We start from the raw sequence: 22,280 nt of genomic DNA on the forward strand, positions 1-22,280 counted from the left end.
TAGATGTGGTTTTATGTAGAAATGAACATCCACCAATCTCTTGCATTCCAGCCAAGATAAGTGGGGAAAATGTTTTCATATAATTAGCAGAAATCCTAAAGAATTGCTTTTTGTTCATTGCACTCAGCTTTTTTTCAGTTCTTGTTGATCCCTGTAGCACTGTAAGTGACTTCAGAGAGCTGGAAAAAAGCACGCATTTGCACAGTTCTGGAGATGATTCCTTTTACTAGTTTGAAAAATAATTAGTCTGTTGAATATTCAACAGCCTAATTACATGTTACTTTGTATTTGGCAGTTAAAAAGATTTTGACATGTAGCTTATTAGTCTGAGCTGGTGAGCTAATTTCTTCTCATTAAGTGAAGAATCTGAGGTTTGATTGTGCGTGCTTTGACATCTCCTAACTGAGTGACAGGGCAAGAGGGAGCATGATATGGGGTTAATCTGAAAGCTGGTTTTGTATTTATCACATGTCTACATGTTTATGATTCAGGTTCTCCATCATGAACTGCTGGCTATCAGAGAAGCATGTATTAAACTAGAGAAGGATTACCAGCCTGGAATTACATTTATAGTTGTGCAGAAAAGACATCACACCAGACTCTTCTGTACAGATAAAAATGAGCGGGTACGTTCGCGTTGTGACTGGCAGAAATCCAGATCACAGCCAAATTGCTTATGTGCTGTATGGAAGGGGCCTCTGAGGGCCATGTAGTGCAATCCCCTGCAGTGAATGGGGGCACCACAGCTCAGTCAGGTTGCCCAGGGCCTGATCCAGCCTTGCCTTGAATGTCTCCATGAACGGGGCATCCACCACCTCTCTGCAACCTGTTCCAGTGCCTCACCACCCTCACTGTAAAAGGCTTTTTCCTTACATCCAACCTAAGTCTACCCTCTTAAAGCTTGAACCCATTTCCCGTTGTTCTGTCACCACAGGCCCTGCTGAAGAGTCTGCCCTTTCTTTCCTGTAGCTCCCCTACAGGAAAAAGCTCCCCTATATGAAACGTTTGTCATGATTAAAGAACTGTGTAACAACTGTGTAACATAGTGGGTGAAATATTTCTGCCTGTTAAGGAAAATGTTCTTTTTCTTTCCCATATGATAAACCAGCAAGAAGCTTTTATGAAACAGCAACAGGATATTTTGTTCAACAAGTCTGCTTGTAATTTCTTGATGTTACTCCAATTCTTCATTCTTTTCAGTTTTTTACTATCTCAAGACACTTAGATGTAGGGATTGCTAGGGTGGCAGTATAGAGCTTAAAGGGTAGGAACATGAAATAGACCAGGCATTCTCAGAGAGCTCTGTTCAGTATTTCCAACAGTGCTTAAGGCATGCCTCATCCAGTTCTAAAGTAGGGAGTGTCTGTGGGTTTTGATTCCTGTTGGATGTACAGTGACTTTTGGGTAGCTGGCTGTGATAGAGACACCTGCACAGTAGAAACTGTTAGGTGAGATGAACTCTTTCCTTCATGCTGTGTGTAAGGCAGGCAGATGTGTCTTGGACACCAGTGATTTGATTTGGGAGTATTGAGTCAATATGTGATTTTGTATCTGTGAACATCTCAGATGGTTTTATGAATGCATTGCAGTCACCATTGTGTCTCTTGTGAAGTACATGTGGAAGTGTTTTGCCCTTTCCGGTGGGGAGGAGATTCCCCAGGGCAAGGATGGTGTCATTGCTGGAAATGAAGAGTTCCCAACTGCAAACCTCTGTTCAAATGCAGCATTTTTCTTCAGTTCTTTTTCCTGCTGCTGGGAATCTGTATGTGAGCATTCGAAGCCTGCTGCAATTGAGGGCATTATTTACTGTTAATGCTGACATGAAGGTGATTTTGTTTATTGAGAACGCGGTTAAAATTGTTTTAAGGTAAAAGGTATTTCTAAGTTCAGCTTCCAACCACAGATTGTTCTCTGTGGGTATAAACAAGACAGATTAAGGGGGATTCTGTCCTTAATTCTGTCACAAAATAGGAAGGGGAAAGGTGTTTGACAGATCAGTTGTGGGAAGCTCTTCCTGCATTAATCAGAAAAGCTCATTATGATAGATAACCTCAGGGAAGATTTTGCAGCTCATCTCTTTTCTTTCTTTTTTTTCCTCTCAATAGTAGAGACACTTCAAATTTTGGTTTCAGTTGTCCCTTCTGGACTTCCTGCTTTTTACAGATTCTTTAAAAATGTTTCTTGCCTTTACTATACAGCTGGAAAAGAAAGAAGTTTATGTGCATTAATAAATCTGTGTGTACCGTTCACACAGGTTGGAAAAAGCGGGAACATTCCAGCTGGTACCACAGTGGACACAAAAATCACCCATCCATCGGAGTTTGACTTCTACCTGTGTAGTCACGCTGGTATTCAGGTACAGCATTTTGCACGGGGTGGGAACTTTCAGACATAGCATTGGCTGTTGGTATTCCTGGTGGTGTTTGCACAGGAGACAAATCATACAGCCTCTGTGTTTCTGCTTTGTCCTGTACTGCTAACATGTAAAAGAAATGAACCTGGCAGACAGGAAGCACGCACTGTGCTTTCAGTTTACTGTGTTGAATTGCTCCCATGTAACTTTGGGGAAGCAGGCAGTTCTGTGGCAGTTCACCCTTAGAGGTGGAAATGTAAGGAGTTGTTTTTGACGTTGAGTATGTGATCTGCCTTCAGGGAACAAGCAGACCTTCGCATTACCACGTCCTCTGGGATGACAATCGTTTCTCTTCAGATGAGCTGCAGATTCTTACCTACCAGCTGTGTCATACGTACGTACGCTGTACTCGTTCAGTTTCCATCCCTGCACCAGCATATTACGCACACCTGGTTGCCTTCAGAGCCAGGTATCATCTGGTGGATAAAGAACATGACAGGTGAGTTGCATGGCTTTGGATTACTATAGAATTTGACAGGGCTTCTGGGATCAGCAGCATCCTTGGTTAGCAATTGGAGGGCAGATTGATTGTTTTTTTTTTCTCCAGTGAAATACATGCAGGGAGTGGCCTTGGGTGGGGAGAGAGAAGAAAGAGGTGTTGTGTTCATGTATCCTTCTTTGCTGTTGTTCCATTTCAGAACTTCAGTAATGTTTTAAGGGGAATTAACTTAGTACAGAAAAGACAAAGGGCTGTCGGAGAGGGTCCAGAGGAGAGCCACAAAGGTGATCGGGGGACTGGAGCACCTCCCCTACAAAGACAGGCTGAGGGAGCTGGGCTTGTTCAGCCTGGAGAAAAGAAGGCTGCAGGGTGACCTCATTGCAGCCTTTCAGTACCTAAAGGGAGCCTACAAACAGGAGGGGAATCAACTCTTTGAAAGGGTTGATAACTGCAGGTTTTAAGTTGATGGAGGGGAGATTTGGGTTGGATGTCAGGAAGAAGTTCTTTACAGATTGAGAGTGGAGAGGTGCTGGAACAGGCTGCCTAGAGTGGCTGTGGATGCCCCGTCCCTGGAGGTGTTCAAGGCCAGATTGAGGTGTTCATGGGCAGCCTGGTCTGGTATTAAATGGGGAGGTTGGTGGCCCTGCATCTGCATGTGGCAGGGGGTTGGAGGTTCGTGATCCTTGAGGTCCCTTCCAACCCTGGCCATTCTATGGGTCTGTGAACTTTTGACCATTCTATTCAGAAGAAAGGAATGGTATGAAAATCTTACTTGAAAGGAGGGGCAGAATAAATATGGTTTCTTTCCCCCCCCCTTCTCTTTCAGTGCTGAAGGCAGCCACACTTCGGGTCAGAGTAATGGCAGAGATCATCAAGCACTTGCAAAAGCAGTTCAGGTTCACCAGGACACGTTGCGCACGATGTACTTTGCTTGACATGTTTCAATGTTTAGCGACTCAGTACAGCACTGAGTTGGATTCACGTGAGACCAGCTGCACTTAGACCAACAGTTGTCCAAGCTCCAGTGACAGCCAGCAATGAGTGATGTATTTTCATTTTTATTTTTCCCCCCTTTTTGCAAGAAAGCCTTCCGTCCAGAATTTCAGACTTGGTTATGAACTGCATTCTTCTACAAAGCCCCACGATTGTTGGAAATGTGGTTTGCCAAAATCTCTTAAGCTGCCTGTTATAAAACAGACCCATATTTTATAATTAAATCAAGAGCTGTGATCTCAGGGCTTAGGGGAAAAAAACAAAACACAAAACTCTTCATTGTTTGCTATTCATTTAATTGCTTTTAATAATTTGGAGAGATCTAATTCGTACTAAAGTTAATGGGCTAAAATGCTGTGAATTAGCTTTTAATACGAAGGAAAGCAGAGCATTTTTTGACTATTCATGAAGCCTTGGTTTCATTCTAGATGCATTTCCAAAAGTTTTATTTTCAAAAGAAAAGAATGACAAAATTCTGCTTTCCAGCTGTCTTACAAAGATTTTTTCTCTGCGTGTCTAAGGGCAAATGTATTTTCTGAAGCTTGTTCTTGAATGTTTTTTATTGTGCTGCATTTAAAAATGTTTTTCATAGACTAAAGAAGAATTTTAAAGCAGAATGAACGAACTTGTACCTGAACTTTTAATAGGCGCAGTCAGATTGGCAGAAGAAGAGGTGCCATTTTTAAGAAAAGAAAAAGAATTTAAGGTTGTTGTTTTTCGTTTTTTTTTTTTTAAATCATACTGACAGCTAACTTTAGAATTTGTCATACAGGACTGTGACACTCTCCAAAGTCTCTAAGGAATACGGGTCTGTGGTGATAAATACAGTACAATCCTCTTTCACTGTTATGTTTGAATTAATGTAAATTTTATATGTGTTTCACAGTATTAATGTGATAGACTAGATGCTATTATTTATTTTTATTTACTAAGGAGTGCTCATTATACTTCTGTTAACATATCAAGAATGCTTTGGATTTAGAAATTAAAACCTTATCGTGAGGACATTACTATTCAAAAGCAAAAATATGCAATTGACTTTGATGCGAGAGTTGAGAGCTGTGTACAGAGGGCGTTGTGTAGCAGTCCTTTGGAGAAGGGCTTTTCAAAGCGTACACACAGCGTAGCAGGTTTTACCTGTGCAGTCAAAGACGCACACGAGACCAACGTTCTGCATCCATCCAAGCACAAGCAATTGTATTTTATTTATGTGTTGATTATTGGGGAAGCTGGAGCTCTAAGAGGGGGAGGTGGTTCGATGTTTGTCGCGTGGACAGAAGTCAGAGAATCTATGCAGTAAAGGTAAATCTTAGGAAACTGAAGTTTACTTAGGAAGGGAGGTGAAACCTTCGTTATGCATAAGAGTAAACGTGAGAGTTTGGCCATTCTCCTAGGAGAAGCATTAATTAACTGGTAGTTATTAGACAAACACTTCTGTTAGTTTGCACACTGGGTTCATTAAAAACCATAGTACATATGAAAACCATTGCACTAATGATGATGCCACAAGCAGGTGTAGAAGAGAAAGGAAAAAGCCCAGGAAATGTGTTTATGCCGACTTGTTTTTGTCTATTTTCGTAGGAAAACTTAAAATCCACCCTCTCAACGTGTATTTTAAAGATGTTCTCTTCCATTTTGCTTTGTCTTTTCCCTTTTCTCTTAGCAGATGCTCAGTCACTGTTCTGAGTCCATATACCTCTAGCTGCTGAGCTGGGCCAGGAGCTTTAAGCAAGGCAGAGGTGTGTGCCACGCAGCAGGGAGCCTGTAGCTGGCTGCTTGCTCAGTAAGCTAGGAAGTGCCCAGCCTTTGCTGCATTCAGAGTTTTAGGTACGTAACTCAGTGTAGATTCCAAGCATCACCTTGTAGCAGCGTGTTGGTGTCGTTCAGGTGAAACAGCGATGGCAGTCCTGCTAGCAGATGTTTGTGTTGTTCTCGTTTGTTGGTTAGCCTGCCAGGTCAGACCTTTGTCTCGTGATGTGAATCTAGCTTTTAAATGATAGACAGTGTAACAGAAAGCAAACTCCACGTCGTGTTGTCTGTCTTCCCGTTTTCCAGCAGCCAGGCTGTACGTGCCTCCCTTACACGTACTGCTCACCTGCAGAAGCTTTTTCACACTTGACACATTGCACTTCTGTGTGTTTGCTTCGTGCGTTTCAGATTTCAATTCGGCAGAGTTTTATAAGTGAATTTATTTTTATATGAATTACTCTCAACAAATACAAGGAAGATCAAGCATTTTAAAACTCCAGTTATGTTATTTGCTGCTTGTTACGCGGAGACCTCTTGGGTGTGAATTTCGTCCTCCTTTTCCCTCTCTGTGCAGTTCTGGCATAACTGACTCGGTGCAGATGGACAGATGGGGTGAGGAGGACAGACAAGCTGTCTTGACCCCAAATTTTATTTCTGAAGCAGGTCACGGCACTCCCTGCACCCTTTGGTGGATGCATTCTTTGGGCTGGCATAGTAGCTGTGGACTCTTGATCTGAGAGTAGCCGTCATCTGTGGGTCCTCTTGGAATGAACAGAGATTTCTGTGTAGTTTTCCTTCCCTGAGTGTGAAGAACTTGGGATGGTTACATGCATTTCAGGCTGGAGGCGTTTCTGCCTTTCACTGATTTTTTCATCCTCTCTTACTGCTGATTCTGCAGCTTGATTTCTCCCTCCTTTCCCTTGCTGCCCCTTTTCCCCCAACTGGTGAATAATCAAATAGTTTGAAGCCTTTTTCTAAAACAACATTGATGAAGGTACACATGTAGAAAAGTGCAGTGTGCTGTAAACCCAGAAGCTTTCTGGCAGCATTCCTAAAGTTCCAAGTATTTCCTATCCAAAAAGAAGAAGAAGAGGTTGGGGGGGGAACGACCGAACACCTCCAACCTTCCTGTTGGTATTATTTGCTTACCTCCCATGTGTTTTGTCAGAACAGCACTATCTCAGGTAAACACAAAGCTCAAGGTGTCTCTGCCTCGCATGCGTTCCTGCTGTCGAAGTTGTAGCTGGGGTTGGCAGTTATCACCACTGAGTCACTGTGCAGCTCAGGCCAGCAGTAACCAAACACGTTTTACCCTTTTGCAGTTGTGTTTTGAGCCGTGCAAAGAAGACGGCAGTGCAAAAGAGCACTGGGCAGGACCTCTTCCATTGTATTCCTTGTGCTCTCTGTTATTTTCCAGGCAGTGGCCTTCTGCTTGAATTCACCTGTTGGTGCAAGCTGTTGTGTGCTTAGCAGTCTGAAAGTTGATACTGATTGCACCCTGGTGACAAAAATATCTCATTCCCTTTGCAGGCAGGAGCACCGTTATGGACAAACTGATGCCAGTACTGCAGCATTTCTTTGGTTTCAGAGCAGCTCACCTTTAAAAGACTGTGCTTGAGAGATGGACAGGCATTAATGAGTTGCTATGGATTAGTCTTCTGGAGTTTGTACTGAAATAATAACACTATTGGAACAAAAATACTCCAGTACTGAAGTAGGTTGTGAAATCTCTGTCCTTGGAGAGGCTCAGACTTGGCTAGGTGTGGGGTTGGGCATCTCCAAAGAGCACTCTCAGAGCACAAGGTTCTGTGACAATCCCCATATTAACAAAGATAAAATATAAAGCTGTCTTTTTCTTTTCTCATGTTCTGGATGTAATACAGTATTGCTTATTTTTAGAAATTTCTGCTCCAGTGGCTCAATATGGAATATCTACTCTGCATCTTGTACCACCTGGGAAATAGAGTTGAGTCAGTGCTTAGGAGGAAATATCTTAATGTGAAACGTTGGAAGCAGGTGAATTTGTCTCTGCCTTACGTCATTTTGGCATTTCAGATAGCTGTATGCAGTGTTAACACTTCTCATCTGTATGCACTGATGTAAGGTCACTTCTGTATATTAGAACTCCTTCTTCTGACTTGGTTCAAGTTAGAGTGCTCCAACTATAAAATTTGGATTGCTGAGTTGCAGTCATTGATCTTCCATGTTGCAGAAGTTTTGGTCAATTTCCTCACGTTTAGGTCTGTCACAAGGATTTGAAATAACTTTGGAGGTTTTTCAGTGCCCAGGTAGCCTTATGAAAAGATGGAAGTTCCTTGTTAAGATGCTTTTGAAGCTTTATCAGAAGTCACGTGTGCTTGTGCAAAGAGACTTTGTATTGAAAGCAGATTGGGACACGGAGTGCTTTGCACACAGCTGCCAACACTATTTCCTTACTGCAGCAATAAATGGTCACGTGCATCTCTCCTAAAAGCCCCAGTCTTTTTCATACCAGTGTGCTGGAGACTTCTTGTGCTGGAAGAGCAGGTGTGAGTAGGGCCATCTTGGTGTCACCCCATAAGAATTTATGGTGGCACAGATATATTTTACATAGAAAAAAGGAATGTAAAAAAGTTCTGTTAGTCACACTTGATACCAGTGAAATAAACTAACTTTTCCTATTTGTTTTAATACTTTTCTCTTTCAGTAACCTCTTGGTGTGTGTGTGTGTGTGTGTGTGTGTGTGTGTGTGTGTGTTGTCCTGACCCGTGTGCTTTCTCAATTTCTAATACAGAACAATACATTTTTTTACCTTTATATTACATTTGGCAATGGGCTTCTTGTTGCACTCTTGCAGTCTTTTCTAAGGAAAACTTTAAGTAGGAGGCAATTGCACTGATTGTTTTTAATCTCCCTTTTTACTGTAAGACGTTTTTGGCATCTGCTGTAGCTGTTTAAAAATACTGTAAATAGTGCTCTGTATGGCAGATATTGAAACGCTGTGGATCTCAGTCCTTGTACTTCCATTGTAGGAATACTGTCATATTCTACAGTATTGAGATAAGAGCTTTGGTTTTTCAGTGTTGTTGTACTTGGTTTGCATTCTGGTATGAATCCAAGGGCACAGTTGCTTTCTCACGTGTTTCCTGGCTTCTTTCAGCATTTGATTCCTGCCTTGTGTTGAGAAGAACCAACCTCTGTGGCAGAATTAGTAGAATCATGGGGCATTGGGATGGAAGTTACTATGCTGGGATGCAGAACAGCAAGTTTTGTCCCCAGTGACTGGAAAGGTGCATCCCTCCAAAGATGCCCTCAGTCTGATGGAGATGGGGTTTGCAGTGTGCGCGTGGTGTGGTGCGCAATCAGTTTTATGCTTCAGTTGCTTTTCTTGTGTTGTTTTTTGCTTGAAGTGTTAATATGAATGTAATGGCTTGGCCAAATCACTACAAAAGGTGTTTTTATAGGACTCTTAGTTAGCAAGCAGATGCAGTTCAAGGCTACCTCCTGTGTTCCTCTGCAGATAAATTAATTTGTCAAGTGAACCTACTACTACAGCAGCCAAAATGCTCCCAGATCAACTGTATTCTTGTTATGTATTCTGCTTTGTTCCTTGCTGGAGAGCTGCTGGTGCCATACTGTGATCTTGGATGTCTTCCTGAGGTGTCCATGCCAAAGTGGTTGTTGAAGTCTCAGAACTAGCAAGGCAGATCTCATCCAGCACGCCTGCTTCCATGCAGTCCCTTTACCTTCTGCCCATTCTCTTGCTGAGTTGATATACTGTTGTTTCCAGATGAGAAGCGTTTTCATAGTTTAGCCGTTGGCTGAAAAATACTATCATGTTTTCATTGCAAATGACATGAAGGTGCTTGAAAATATATTTTGAATCTGAGGTAAAAAAAAAATATATATATATATATATATATGAGTATTTTTTTAACACTTTTTGGATAAGTCGATGTGAGACTGTAACGTTGAGAATTATTCCCTGCTCAGACCGCATTTGATAAACTTTGAAGTGGAGAGAAAAAGATTTGGAGTATTGTTTGTATTGTGACTGCTTGGTGTGTCAGTTTAGTGCAGAGCCTCGGCTGTAACTCAGTCCTGAAGTAAGCGCACGCCAACTAAAGGTGCTTCACATAACCTGAATAGAAACTGTAGAAAACTGTGTTAATGCATCACTGTTTGCGATGCATCCAAACAAGCTTCCTCGTTTTGTAATTAGCCACTCTGCTGACAGAAATGCTCCCTGGTTGTGCTCACTGTGCTGGTGTGCTTTCATAGCACTCTTCTAGCTTACGGGCTTTGTGCTCTGGAAGTGAGCATTTCAGAAAGAAGTTAGCCCAGGATTGCTTGCTGTCTTCATTGTCTTCATCTTTAGCCATCGATGTGAATGATGCTTATTTCTGGCAGGGATGATTGCTGATGTTCTGGTTTGTGGAAGAATTCTTATTGAGCAGTGGTGAGTGACTGAATAAATAAGTTCATCTAATAACTAAAGGGATGATGTCCGAAACACTCTTTCCCATTTGCTGTTATAACTTAACAAGGCTCCCTGCAAAAGCATGAAGTGTTTTGCTCTAGGGGAAATTGCTCCTTTCAGAAAATACTTTGCTGTGTCTTGCTGTTAGGAATCCACAGACACTGTTGGCATTGCTGTGGCTTCGAAGAGGTTTCAGGGCACTGAACTTCTCTGTGAGAAAAACCTTACACAACAAGGAGAGGAACATTGTGTGCTTCATAGGAAGGCCTGCAAACTGAAAGAGCATCAGGAGGAGCCCAGCACTGGATGTCTAATATTGAGAAATGCCATCTGTGCCATGCAGCTACCCCATCCTCTGTGGAAATAAGGCAAAGTGAAACACTATGCACAACCCCGACCCCAGAAGGGCAGTGTTGGTGGGTAGGCCCCTGGAAGCTAGGCTCTGCTTTTAGCCTTTGGTATTGCAGAGGATTTAGGATTTGGTTGGAGTGAAGACAGGGACATGTGCTGAATTTGTAGGTGAGAGGTTGGTGGGAGCTGCTCTTGGAGTTTTGCACTTGGCAGCGCTAGAAATGCGAATGGCTGCTGCTCTTTTCCTTCTTTTTAAACACCTTCAGAAGAAGAACTGTTTACAATTTGTCCCTGTACTGCCTCAACGGATGCATCTTAAACTACCTGTGGCAGCTCTCCAGCCAACCAGCCTACCCAGCGTTCTGAAGAGCCTCCAGTTGGCATCAGAAGGCTGTGTTAAAGGGTGTGTTTGTTTGTAAATAGTGGCTTTGTGTGCACAGATTGCCTCCCCCAGCCTTTTGGATGTGCTGTTCTCAACTGAAATACCAGCTGGAATAGCTGCTATCTCAGCAGCAGTTACAGATATGACTTAACCTCAGAGTAAATTTATGAATTGGCTCTAAAGCATAAATTTAAACATATAGGATCCTGAAAAATGAGTTGAGACATTTCTGCCCATTTCGGTTTTGAGTGTGCTTGGCAAACATGAGCAGTGGGAAGGTCAGCAACCAAGCTTGGGAGTTTCTAATCCCCTCTCTGGTTCCTTGGTTAGATTTCTCATCAGAAAAATGCTTGTGATGTGGATTCTATTCTTTCTTTGTCAGCTTTTCCTGTTCCCACACATACAGACAGGAAGCTTCGTTCTTATCAGGGTATGTAAAGCTGTGTGGTTGTGCTTGTCATGCACACAAATCAAAGCAGATGTGTTCCATGCTATATGGGCACGGGCACCTGGCAGCGGATGGGATCGAGCCCATCAGATGTGGACACAACAGGCAGAGAAGCGTGTGTCCACATTTCACTAATATTAATTCTGCATCATCTGGAGGTGGTCAGAACCCACTGTTAATGTGCTATGAAAAAGGGGTAATGCTGACCCTGGTTCTTTTGTTCCTCATTTTCTCATTAGACATGTAAGGCTGAACCTTTAATTTCTCATCTCATTTACAAGTGACAATGCTGTTATTTTATCTTGAATACCATGTCTCCAATTGCCTGCCTGACTTGAATCTTTAATTGATCTTAAATTACCTCTCAGTGTTTAATCCCCAGAATGCCTCTAAATTAAATGAAGATTGTTGTATGTGCCCATTTTTTATTATCTAGTGTTTAACAGCAGAAATAGTTTGTGTTTTCTTGATTATATGGAGGGAAGGGTGAGATAATGTGTGAATTTGCTCATGGAAGAAGATGGACTTGAGGAGTAATTACTGGTAGACTGTCTGGGAAAGCAGCACATCATATGGGGGAAGCAGAAGCAAAACATGAGGAGTAAGGTTCAGAATTACGTATCCATGGAAAACTAAATCACAGATTCTGAAAGTACATCTGGCAAAGTTGTGGGCTGCTCTGGAAGGTTGCAGTTTGGTGTGATTTCTTGGTTCAGCTTGGAAAACGATGTGTGTACACAGGGGTGTGTGTGTGTGCGTATCCACGTGTCACTGAAAGCTGAGTGTGGCTCTTTGTGTATAAAAATACAGGAGAATATGAGCACAACTTCACTGGCTTCCGTAGTGCTTTGTGAGGGTGTGCAACCACAAAATCTCAGACTTGAGGGCTGTTTGTAAATGCAGACTCAGTCCCACGTTTCTGTGCAGCAAATTGGTTAACTGATCATGGGGGGAGATGAGACAGAGAACAGAATGTATTAAATCCTTTTTCCTTTAACTCGGTATGTTGCAGATTGAACATCTGTTAAGATGTTCATATCTTTCTGTTAATATTTTTAAATTTTTAAAATAAAAAGAATGGAAAAAGAACCAAGAATTAATTCAGAAATTTTGTATTGTACGTGCTCCCTTGAAACACAAATGTTTTTGTAACCAGTTTATCATTTTGAAAGCAAAAACGGAGATGCTAAGGGCCTCATCTCAAGTGGTACTGAGTGCGTGCTGACTGTTGTGTGTGCTTGCAGTGTGTCAACGCTGTAGTGCTGGCTGGGTAAGACTGGCACTTGTCATACAAAATCCAGGTGTAGAAATACCCTCTCCTGACTTTTAAATGCATCAGCGGCGTTGTAGGGCTTACTGCAGAGATGAGGTGTTGCTCTGTGTTACTCAGAACTGCTGAGGCTCTGTGTAGGTGTGGAGGGTCGCAATGCGTCGTGTTTGTCTTGATGACGTAGCGTAACGTTTGCATGATGCTGTGTGGCGATGCCACCTTAAGCCTTAAAACAAAGATAAATTTGTCACATTTTCTCAGAGTATGCAAAAAAATACTGTTTAATGAGAGTAGAGTGTTCCTGTAAGGCTGAACTAGTTTAAAAAAAAAAAAGTTGTCTGAGATGGAAAGGGGAAGCTGTAGATCTCTATACTGTGACCGACCTCTGTAGGCAGTGGCTGTCACTGTGCCCCGCAGAAGCTGATGCGTTGCTCTGGCAGCCTGCCCCAACTCTAAGTTCCTAGCTTTATTTGTGTTGGATGTGTTGTGCTCCCTCCCCCTGTTAGGAGATCTCTGCCTGGAGGAGGAGGATGACTTAACACTTATTTGGTGTTGGAAAAACTCTTCTCAAGGTGTGTGCTTGCTTCAGATAGCGCCGTCGTTCACCCTTCCTGCACCCGATGTCTGATCCTTAAACCATTTGAACTGGGGGCAAACCAAGCAGCGGGGACCCAGCTTTCTTTGTCCGTTTGGATCTACCTCATGTAAACAGTTGGGTGCTATTTACTCAAATTGTCTCAGATGAGATTGGCAAAAAGCGACCAAACCGCGTTTGACAGCCGCCCTCGGCACAGGCTGTCCTCCGCAACCCAAACCCTTTGGGTTTCTTCTTCGCAGACGACAGTGTTGTATTTGAGTTGTGTCCTTCGTGCCTTTGTGTTTGTTTTTTTTTTTTTCCCAGTGCATAACAATCAAAGGTCGTGTCCTTGATTAAGAACAGCCAATGAATTTTAACCACAGAGTTTAAAAAAGCAGCAAAGTAGCTTTAGCAAATGTTATTTTTCAGTGTCAGATCCACATGTACAGTATCACAGCAGAACTAGGCAAAGAGAAAAAGCCAATAAAGAACTTCTTGATATATATAATCCCAACCCTAGAGATGTACCTCTGTGTATCCATTCAAATGCATATATATACATACGAGGCACAGCTGCGTGCGTCTGTATATAAAATGGAAGGATGTGTGGGTAAGGGAATAAAATGTCATCGACTTTTCCACAGTTTTCTATGGAACAGTTTACAACTCTGTATAGGTTTTTCTACTACGTGAACCTTTTTTACATTAAAAAAAAAAAATAATAATAATTCCTTTTTGGAAAATTTAAGTTGTGATATATACTATTTTTTTTTTGAAGTTGGGGAAGAAAAATCAATCAACTTTTTACCAATACCTAATATGGGGGTGGGGGGACGAATCTCTTGTGTACTCTTTAGTTTAATTAGTAAAGAAAAATGATGTATGGGATTGTAAAAGTGCTGACATTCCGTGGTGGCAGGACTTCCAAGTGTTTCCTAAGGCTTTCTGCTGCAGAGAGACTCGAGCAAAGGAAAATGCCTCTGTTAAATGTTTTTATAAAACTGCTCCATCAGGTCTATACTTAAGCTGTATTTTCTAAAGCCTAATCATCCTTTAATATGCTGCATATAAATTATCAGCATGGTTGCACTTTCTCAATATAATGTATGCCCTACAATTGGCTCATGATAAGGACTTTAGTTTTTTAACAGAACAGATAGTACTTTGGGCAGAAGGTAATATTTATATAGGTACCTCAAGAAAAAAAAAAAGAGCCTGGATATGCTGCATTTTGTTCCTTTAACATTTTTCATGTAGCATTTGTTTGCTTTTGTTTTTGTAGTAGACGACCAGCTACCTGTTTGCTTTGGGGGACCCCAGTAGTGTTTTCTGTTCCGCTCGTAGGATGTCGTGTCCTGCCTTGGTTGCATGGACGGGGGTTGCCCTGCATTGCGTATGCAACGGGGAGGGGGGACCACGAGGACGTTGCTTTACGTAGGCTTCAGGAAAAGGATGCTATATTCCTACAACAGGCAATAGATGTTCTGAATGGTGAATCTGTTGTACCGCTTTCTTGACTCTTTTGAGTGCGGAGAGGAGGCAGCTGATTAACAAGGGAAGCCCAACAGCCTGAGCTTGCCCTGTTGGTCCACGTTCTGAGGTGGCTCGGCCGTGCTTCCCAACCTCTGGCTTTGTGGAGAGCCGCTCCCTGCGGTGTGCCCCGCTGCCTGCGGTGTGCCCCGCTGCCTGCGGCCTCTTGTTGGTGTGGGTGCATCTGCTGCTGCTTTGTTTCCGAGTCAGTGAAAACCTAAAAACATGCAGAGGTGGGGAATTTTTGTTGAGAGCTGTTGAAGGAAGCTTCAGAGGCTGTGAAGTTGAACATTTATTGTCACGTTCTTAAGCTTAGGTGGGTCCTCTTCCAAGTTTGTTTTACAGCTTGCAAGGTAAAATAGTTTGCACTACTTTTGCAATAAACTCATGAAAAACCTAACAGTTTCTGTTTTGGTTTCTTACTGTATATATACAACTAATACTAAAGATTTAGCATAGTGTTTCTCACCTCAAAACATTAAGACTCGTAACAAGCTCAGAATGCTGTAATTCCTGACAAAATAATGATGTGAATGATATTTTATAAAGTTATTTTGTATGGTGTCAATTTTGTTTTGCCTCATAGTATGTCAATAAAATAAAATTTCTCATCTTTACAACATAGTTTGATGTCTTTTTATTGAACTTAATCCAAAGCCATCAATGGCTTCCATCTGTAGCTCAGAAGCAGTTCCAAGTCCCAGTGACAGACTCAAAGCTGAGCAGAGATCCTCATAGTACACCGCACTGAGCCTTTTCAAATTGTAACCCATATTTTGTGAGATGAGACAGTATGTGTTCTAGAAGAGCCACAGTGCCTGGTCCCAGTGATCTCTTCTGCATTGAACCCTTTGGATGTGTTTCAGATGTTTCTGTGGGCACTCCTCTGCTTCTGTTGCTTTCCAGAATAGTTCATTATGGACTGCTGTTAGCGTAATGCCTCCTAAGTTGTCCTGGAATAACATATGGAAGGTTGTTGCTTTGGATAGCACTTGCCTGAAGGTCCTGCTTTTCATTCTGTTCTGACTTCATATCTACAGCACCCAGGTCTTAAATGAAGTAAGCTCTCTGTGTTACAGTGAAGTATCAAGTCAGGAGGATAGCAGAGGTCTCTTGAGTTCCAACACAGCCCAGCCCTGCGGACCAGACTCGTTTTATTCAATAGTAGGAAATACTCACAGCTGTCCCTCCCATTTCAGGCAGAACTCTGTGTTCCCCTTAGATTTGAAACGCTACTTTGAAGCGGATGCAAGCTTGCTCTGTGTCAAGCAAGGCTCATAGGGAATGGCAACAGGCTTGAGCAGATGTGAGGCTGCAGTTGGTTGTGGCAAACTGTGGCAGCTATGAAGTCCCCATAGAGGTCTCTGGTGGAATTAATACAGAAGGGTGTTCAAGTTCTTGTGGCCTTGCTAATTGCCCAGAGCTTGTTCATCAGCCCACAGGAAACTTCTAAGAGGGACGAAATACAGTGATTTATACTTGGTAACCACAGTCCTTATAGCATTTTTGCAAGCTGAGAAAGATGGGAGCTTCATTGCCTTTGAGCAGCCTGGGCGTGCTGGGGAGAATCTTCCATGCTTGTGTTGCAGGAAGGAAACCAAAAATACGGACATAATAGCGCTCATTCTGGAAAGCTTCCATCCCCCGGCATGTGTTCTGCTGTCCAAAATCTCTGAACACTTCAAAGAGGCCAAGATACCCTGAGAAGTACTGTCAGCTTCCTGCCTTGCAGCTGCCTTCCCTGCAGGGCAGAAACATTCAACAACTGCAAACTTTCAAAATCACTTCTTGGAAAAACAAGAAGAAAAGCAAAGCATCTCCTAATGAAAGCCCGCTTAGGATGGCTCATCTTGTTTGAGCTTCAGCCATTTTATAATGACCTTTCTCATACCAGATAGGGATAGATATGGCTCTGGAGGCCTTGGTCACAGCCTTGTAGCAGTGTCATGGAGGATGTGTTCCTTCTGTGGAGGCTAAAAGAGACTGCATCAACCCAAGTCACGGTAGCAGAAGTGCTTCAGTTTTGCTGCATGCTCCGCAGTGGAACAAACACTGGGTATGCTACAAGACCATGGTTCATTGCCAGCTATTCCCAAGCAGCTTGGACCACCTCAGGCTTAGGCTACAGGTCTGAGGCAGCAAGGCCACATTCCTATCAGCTATAAATGAGGATAGCTTTCAGGACGACCAAGTGCAGACCACCTGTGGCCAGGGACACCTCTGCCCATCTGCGACCATAGCCCAGGTATGTGGCTAATAGCCTTCAGCAGCAAAATACACTGGTACTGAGCAAGCACTGGAGCAGCCTCTTAATTCTGCGGCAGAATTTCCCACTTCAGGTCTCACAAAAGTGACCCTCGTGCAACTGGCCACCATCTAACACGTCCCCAGAGAACTTTGTTTTCCTTCAGTCCCAAAGTACCATCACTCCTGCTGTGCCACTGGGCGCTCAATCGCAGTGTTGGTGTACAACCTGCAGATGGTGGCTGACCATGCTAAGCCTCCTCACCAGGCTCAAGATGGCAGCTTTGGGCAAGTGACTGATATCTTCCTTTAGAACCCCTGCACAGCACCATGACTGGCTCATGTGAGAGGCATGATGGATAACTGGGTCAGCTCCAAAGAACCAGTGGTGGAAAATGCCGCTCTAAAACCACACTAGTAAATATAAGCACATTTGCCCTAAAGCTCATCGGTCCTGCTGTCTTTCCCTCAAGATGTGTGTGCTCAGTACAGTGACATCTTTGCTGGGGGCTGGTTTGGGTTTCTGATTCATAGGTCATGACCCACCTAACTGTGGATCAGGTAGTGCAGCAGTGACTTAACCAAGAGGTTAAGCTCCACAATTAGGCTGTTCTTCTGTGACTTTTCAACACAACCATCATGGTGAACAGCAGTTTTTGAGCCCACCTCTGTTTCACCTTGCTGCCTCATACCCTGTTTATGCTATAGGTTTACCATGCAACTTTCTTCTAGGGAGAAAAAAGCTGCTTCTGTTCCCCCAAAGCTGACAAGTGTTAGCTACACCAAGTGCTAAGAAAAACACTGTTCATAATTTACATATCTTACTGCAGAACAACATCTCCCACCCCAAACACACAGTGCTCAACTGTCAGTTTCCCACAGCTCTCCATACACTTTTAATGATTACAGAAACAAAAAACCTCAACCCTTTCAACAACAGCACAGTTCTGCATACTCACTTGGGGATCTCTCAACAGGTAAAACATCACATAGCACTCAATGCACCCTTCCTGACGTAATACAGTTTTGTTCTATGGTAAACTGAAGCTGGAAAAAAACTGCAGGAAGGTTCTGCACCTCTGTCACTTTTTCCTAAAAATATTTATTGTAAAAAGTTGCATATAAAGTTGTACACAGGACAGTTGTTTGTAAAGTAAAAAACAAAGAAAATTCAGCCACGCAGCTCTGTCACTCAAGTGGGAAAGGGTTGCTCACTCTCAACAATCCACATTTAACAGACTTCAATCAACTCATGCTTTGTTAGAGCGCCGCGGACAAACCGCAGGCGTGAAGAACTGACTGCAGAGAAAAGCTCCTGCACACATTTACGTTATCATCAATCGCATCACCACAGCTGCTGAAACACGTTCCCTGTTGGAATGGCTCTCGTCCTCTACTCAGTTTCTGTAAATGGCAGATGTGCCAGTTTAGGCTCCATTACAGCAAGAGCTTTATTATTTTTTCTTTTTAAAGCTAAATCAAAACCAAAACAGAACACTTATCAAAATTGGGCTTGGTCCACTACTAATGTCCTGCCACTGTTCCAGAAAGCTGCGGAAGGGTTGGATCACTTACTGGCTCCTCAAGCAGACGAGGACTAGGAGTAGCAGATCCTGGGTAAAAACCCTCCCCTCACCTGAGAAACAAACTGGGGAAGAGCTCCCTTTTAAAGAGCAAAAGAGCTTTTGGACTGAGAGCTGCCCGTAAGGAATTGTACGTTTGGATAATGATTGTCTGAAGAAGTCATTTTCGGTCATCTGAGCAAGTTCTGCTGTCACATTTACATTAGTGCTTCTCTTGCCACCATGTTTCTGAGGGAAGAATTCCATTCTTCAGGAAATACACAGTTCAATTTTTCAACTTCTTAGAGCAAAAGCAGATGGCTCAGTGTATAAATATATCCAGCATCTGGATTCTCAGTCACAAAAATAACATCCTTTATACAACAGAAAATGGATCAACTATGAAGTAGCTCTTCACTAGCCTTAAGATCCAACAGCTTCATCCACAGCTTCATCATCATCATCTTCTTCATCGTCCTCTTCATCACATTTCCCCAGTTCTCCATCTCGCTTCTCTTTTTCAAGCATTTTTAGATATTTGCTAGCTAGGATTTTCTTTGGCAAGATATCTGGAAGGGAGAATGGCTCTTTTAGTCAGTATAAGTGCTTACACTGCCTCTTTCATAATGTTGCATTCATACAGAATTGCACAGGTTGGAAGGGACTGAATACCACTAAACAAAATAAAACCAACTAACACAGTTAATGACCTGTTGAGTTAGCCTGACATACAATGTATCGTAAGCGGAAATGGATAATTCCTTTTTTCTAATTACAAGTAACATTATTTGTTTGATTTTAAATGGAATGCTCAATGACTCAACAGCCTTTGACAGATTCAATAGGACAGCTGCCTTACTTGTGTCCTGTAGAAAACTGATTTCTGTATTCAGGAAAGATGCTCATTCAGGGCAGTAACGATGGCCCTGAGACGAGGCAAAACAAGGAGCCCTGAGAAAAGCCAGGCTACAAATAACTCATTTCCCCCCTGTATCCTATGTCCACGCCTTTTCAGAGCGAAACGTTACCAGTAAGTTCCAACTACAAGAGAAAAGCGTGCATGCACATGTGCGTTCAGATGTAAATATGTACATTAAAAGGGAGAGAAACCATATGATGCATCCTTTTCAGGAAACAGGACTTAGAGATTTAAATGCATGATTTTTGAGCCATGTAAATTGTCACATCTTTTTCAGGTCTTGTTTCACAGGCTGAAAGCTTTTAATTGGGATCGTTGGCATGTCAGATGTGCTTACGGCAATATGCTGAGCACTAATTATCCTGGTATAATTTTGCAACACCAGAGAAATCCCTGTCCATAAATGTTTTCAGTAATGTAGCTTATGAGTTAGATTTCAATCACAGAATGGCTTGGGTTGGAAGAGACCTTAAAAGCCTATCTCGTTCCAACCCTCTGCCACGGGTACAGTTGCCACTCAGCACCTCAGGCTGCCCAGGGCCCCACCCAACCTGGCCTTGAACCCTTTTGGGGATGAGGCACCCACAGTTTCTCTGGGCACTCTGTTCCAGTACCTCACTGCCCTCTGAGTAAAAAAAAACAAAACAACAATTCCTCCTAATATCTAATCCAAATCTCCTCTTTTTTAGTTTAAAATCATTCCCCCTTGTTCTATCACTATGAGACCATGTAAAAAGGTCAGTCTCCCTCCTGCTTGTAAGCTCCCTTTAAGTACTGGAAGGCTGCAATGAGGTATGTCTGAAGCCTTCTCTTTTCCAAGCTAAACAAGCCCAACTCCCTCAGCCTTTCTTGATAAGAGAGGTGCTTCAGCCCTTTGACATCTTTGTGGCCCTCCTCTGTACCTGCTCCAACAACTTCACATCTTTTTATAAGGCCCTTAGCACAGATGACAGCAGAAGCAGGAGTGGCTAAAGCGGTGCAGATTGACATCCACTCGGTGAACAAGACCTTCTGTGCTGTCACTTAAACTTATGTGTGAATCCTGAGGAGCTTGTTCCTTTTTATTTACGTAGCCATGAGTTTTCCTAGGTGGTAAGAAGAAAAGCTTGGCAACACCAGGATGTTAAATGAATCACAGAATGATCTGGGTTGGAAGGGACATTTCAGATCATCTAGTTCCAGCTCCCCTGCTATAGGCAGGGACAGCTCCCAGCAGACCAGGTTGCTCAAAGTCCCATCCAGCCTTGAATGCTTCCAGGGAGGGAGCATTCAGAACCGCACTGGGCAACCTGTTCCAGTGTGTCACCACCCTGAGCCTGGATTTAGCATGCTGACTAAGAAGACATTAGACATATGCTGAATAAAGGGGAGCAATGCTGAACTTTTCAGGGCAACAGTTCAGCCTGACCATTCCCAACCCTGCCATTAAGCCTTTAGCTATATGGTTAGGGCTTTTTTTTTTTTTTGTCTACACATAATAGCAGAATAATAACCAGCAGGAGAACAGTGCCCTCACAAAACAATTCAATCAAATCAAAACTCCGTCTTCAAATTTACACACAGGATTACCGCTGCTCTGCTCTGCAGATACCTGCAAGGAACTGAAAGGTTTCACACTCTTCTGCAGTGTGAGACAGGTCGCTGTACGTGAGGGCGTTCTTCTCCTTGCCTCTGCCGTGTTTGTAGGAGTACGACGCCAAATACTGAACGAAAAGCTCCTAAAACGTAAAGCAAATAATACAGATCCTGATATACAGGTGGCAGTTAAACCCCCAATCAAAGGCACGAGTGCCACATTTAACAGCACGCATGCAAGGCGCTGGACGCGGTAGCGCGGAGCGAAGAGGCGCAACCGAGAGCCCGCCCGGCCCAGACGGGAGGGAAGGCGGGAGACGCTACCGTGGCCTTAGCGGTGAGGAAAAGCGCGTCCTGGTTGATGCTGGACACCTCCGGCGAGCTCTTCATGATGACGCGGATGCGCGACAGCGGCAGTGACACCAGCCGATTCTCTCCGCCGCTCAATCTGGTCGCCATTTTGCCCCCCCGAAGCGGCCGCGGCCTTTCACCCCTCATCCCAGCGAGAAATGGGCGGCCTCCGCAGCACGGCCCCTTGGGAGCTGTAGTCCGCAGCCTCCAGAAGGCCCCGCGCGCCGCCGGCGGGAGGAAGCGGCGGGACTACAACTCCCGTGAGGCCGCGCGCCGGCCGAGCGGCGGGAGGACTACGAGCCCCGTGGTGCGCCGCGCTCGTCCGCTGCCCGCTCTGTGCTGCGGGGTGGCGGTTCCTCGCCCCGGGCCCCGATGCGACGCAGGGCAGACCCTCCGCGCCGGTCTCGTCCCGGCGCTGGCACTCGGGCGCTGGGAACTCGTTTTTGATGGCAAATAGGCTCTTCCTAAATATAATCCAAGTAGAGGCCGGCGGCTACAGAGTCATGAGTGTAATTACAGGTTGCTAAACGCCTCTTCAGCTCCTGCAGTCCAGTAGCTGCCTGGTATCCTGGCACTTGGAGGCGTGTTTGGTGTGGACAGCATAAGTAAACTATGAACAAATGATGGCGGCGGTGACTTTATTAATGCGTTCCCCACATGCGTAGCACCTACGCTCTGTGTTCGGCTGAAGGCAGTGTGGGGTTGGCCAGGCGGATGGGGAATGGCTGTGGGTCGGTGTGCCTGTGCCTCAGCACCGTCGCCCACAGTGCTCTGGAGGAACCGCAGCCCATTGGGTTGGATGGGTACAAATTGCTGGGTAAAATGTGGCTGCCTGGCTGGGCTCAGCGGTGGTGAATGGGGTTAAATCCGAATGGCGACCAGTCACAAGCGGTGTTCCCCAGGGGTCTGGGCTGGGGCCAGCCCTGTTTAATAACCTTACTGATGACCTAGATGAGGGGACTGAGTGCATCCTCAGTAAGTCTGCAGATGACACCAAGTTAGGAAGAATTGTCAATCT

At 43.9% G+C, this 22,280-nt stretch overlaps 2 protein-coding genes across 2 annotated transcripts in view; one reads left to right on the forward strand and one right to left on the reverse strand.

Moving 5' to 3' along the window:
* Nucleotides 1-3,787, forward strand: part of AGO2 (argonaute RISC catalytic component 2) — a gene marked incomplete at both ends in the record, with an annotated part of 39,881 nt that extends 36,094 nt beyond the window's left edge. The window contains 4 exons of the mRNA XM_079533551.1: nt 492-626; nt 2,255-2,356; nt 2,653-2,852; nt 3,679-3,787. Of these exons, the coding sequence (XP_079389677.1) occupies nt 492-626; nt 2,255-2,356; nt 2,653-2,852; nt 3,679-3,787 (546 nt within the window). The remainder of the gene's footprint in view (nt 1-491; nt 627-2,254; nt 2,357-2,652; nt 2,853-3,678) is intronic.
* A 15,053-nt stretch (nt 3,788-18,840) lies between these two features.
* On the reverse strand, nt 18,841-21,370 carry CHRAC1 (chromatin accessibility complex subunit 1; the record flags this gene model as incomplete). Its single annotated transcript, XM_079533050.1, has 3 exons — nt 18,841-18,986; nt 20,928-21,054; nt 21,236-21,370. 3 exons carry the CDS (start codon nt 21,368-21,370, stop codon nt 18,841-18,843), a joined length of 408 nt encoding a protein of 135 aa, XP_079389176.1.
* Between the last annotated feature and the right edge of the window lie 910 nt (nt 21,371-22,280).

The sequence above is a fragment of the Tetrao urogallus genome, assembly GCF_951394365.1.
Source record: "Tetrao urogallus genome assembly, chromosome: 3".
Lineage (NCBI taxonomy): Eukaryota > Metazoa > Chordata > Aves > Galliformes > Phasianidae > Tetrao > Tetrao urogallus.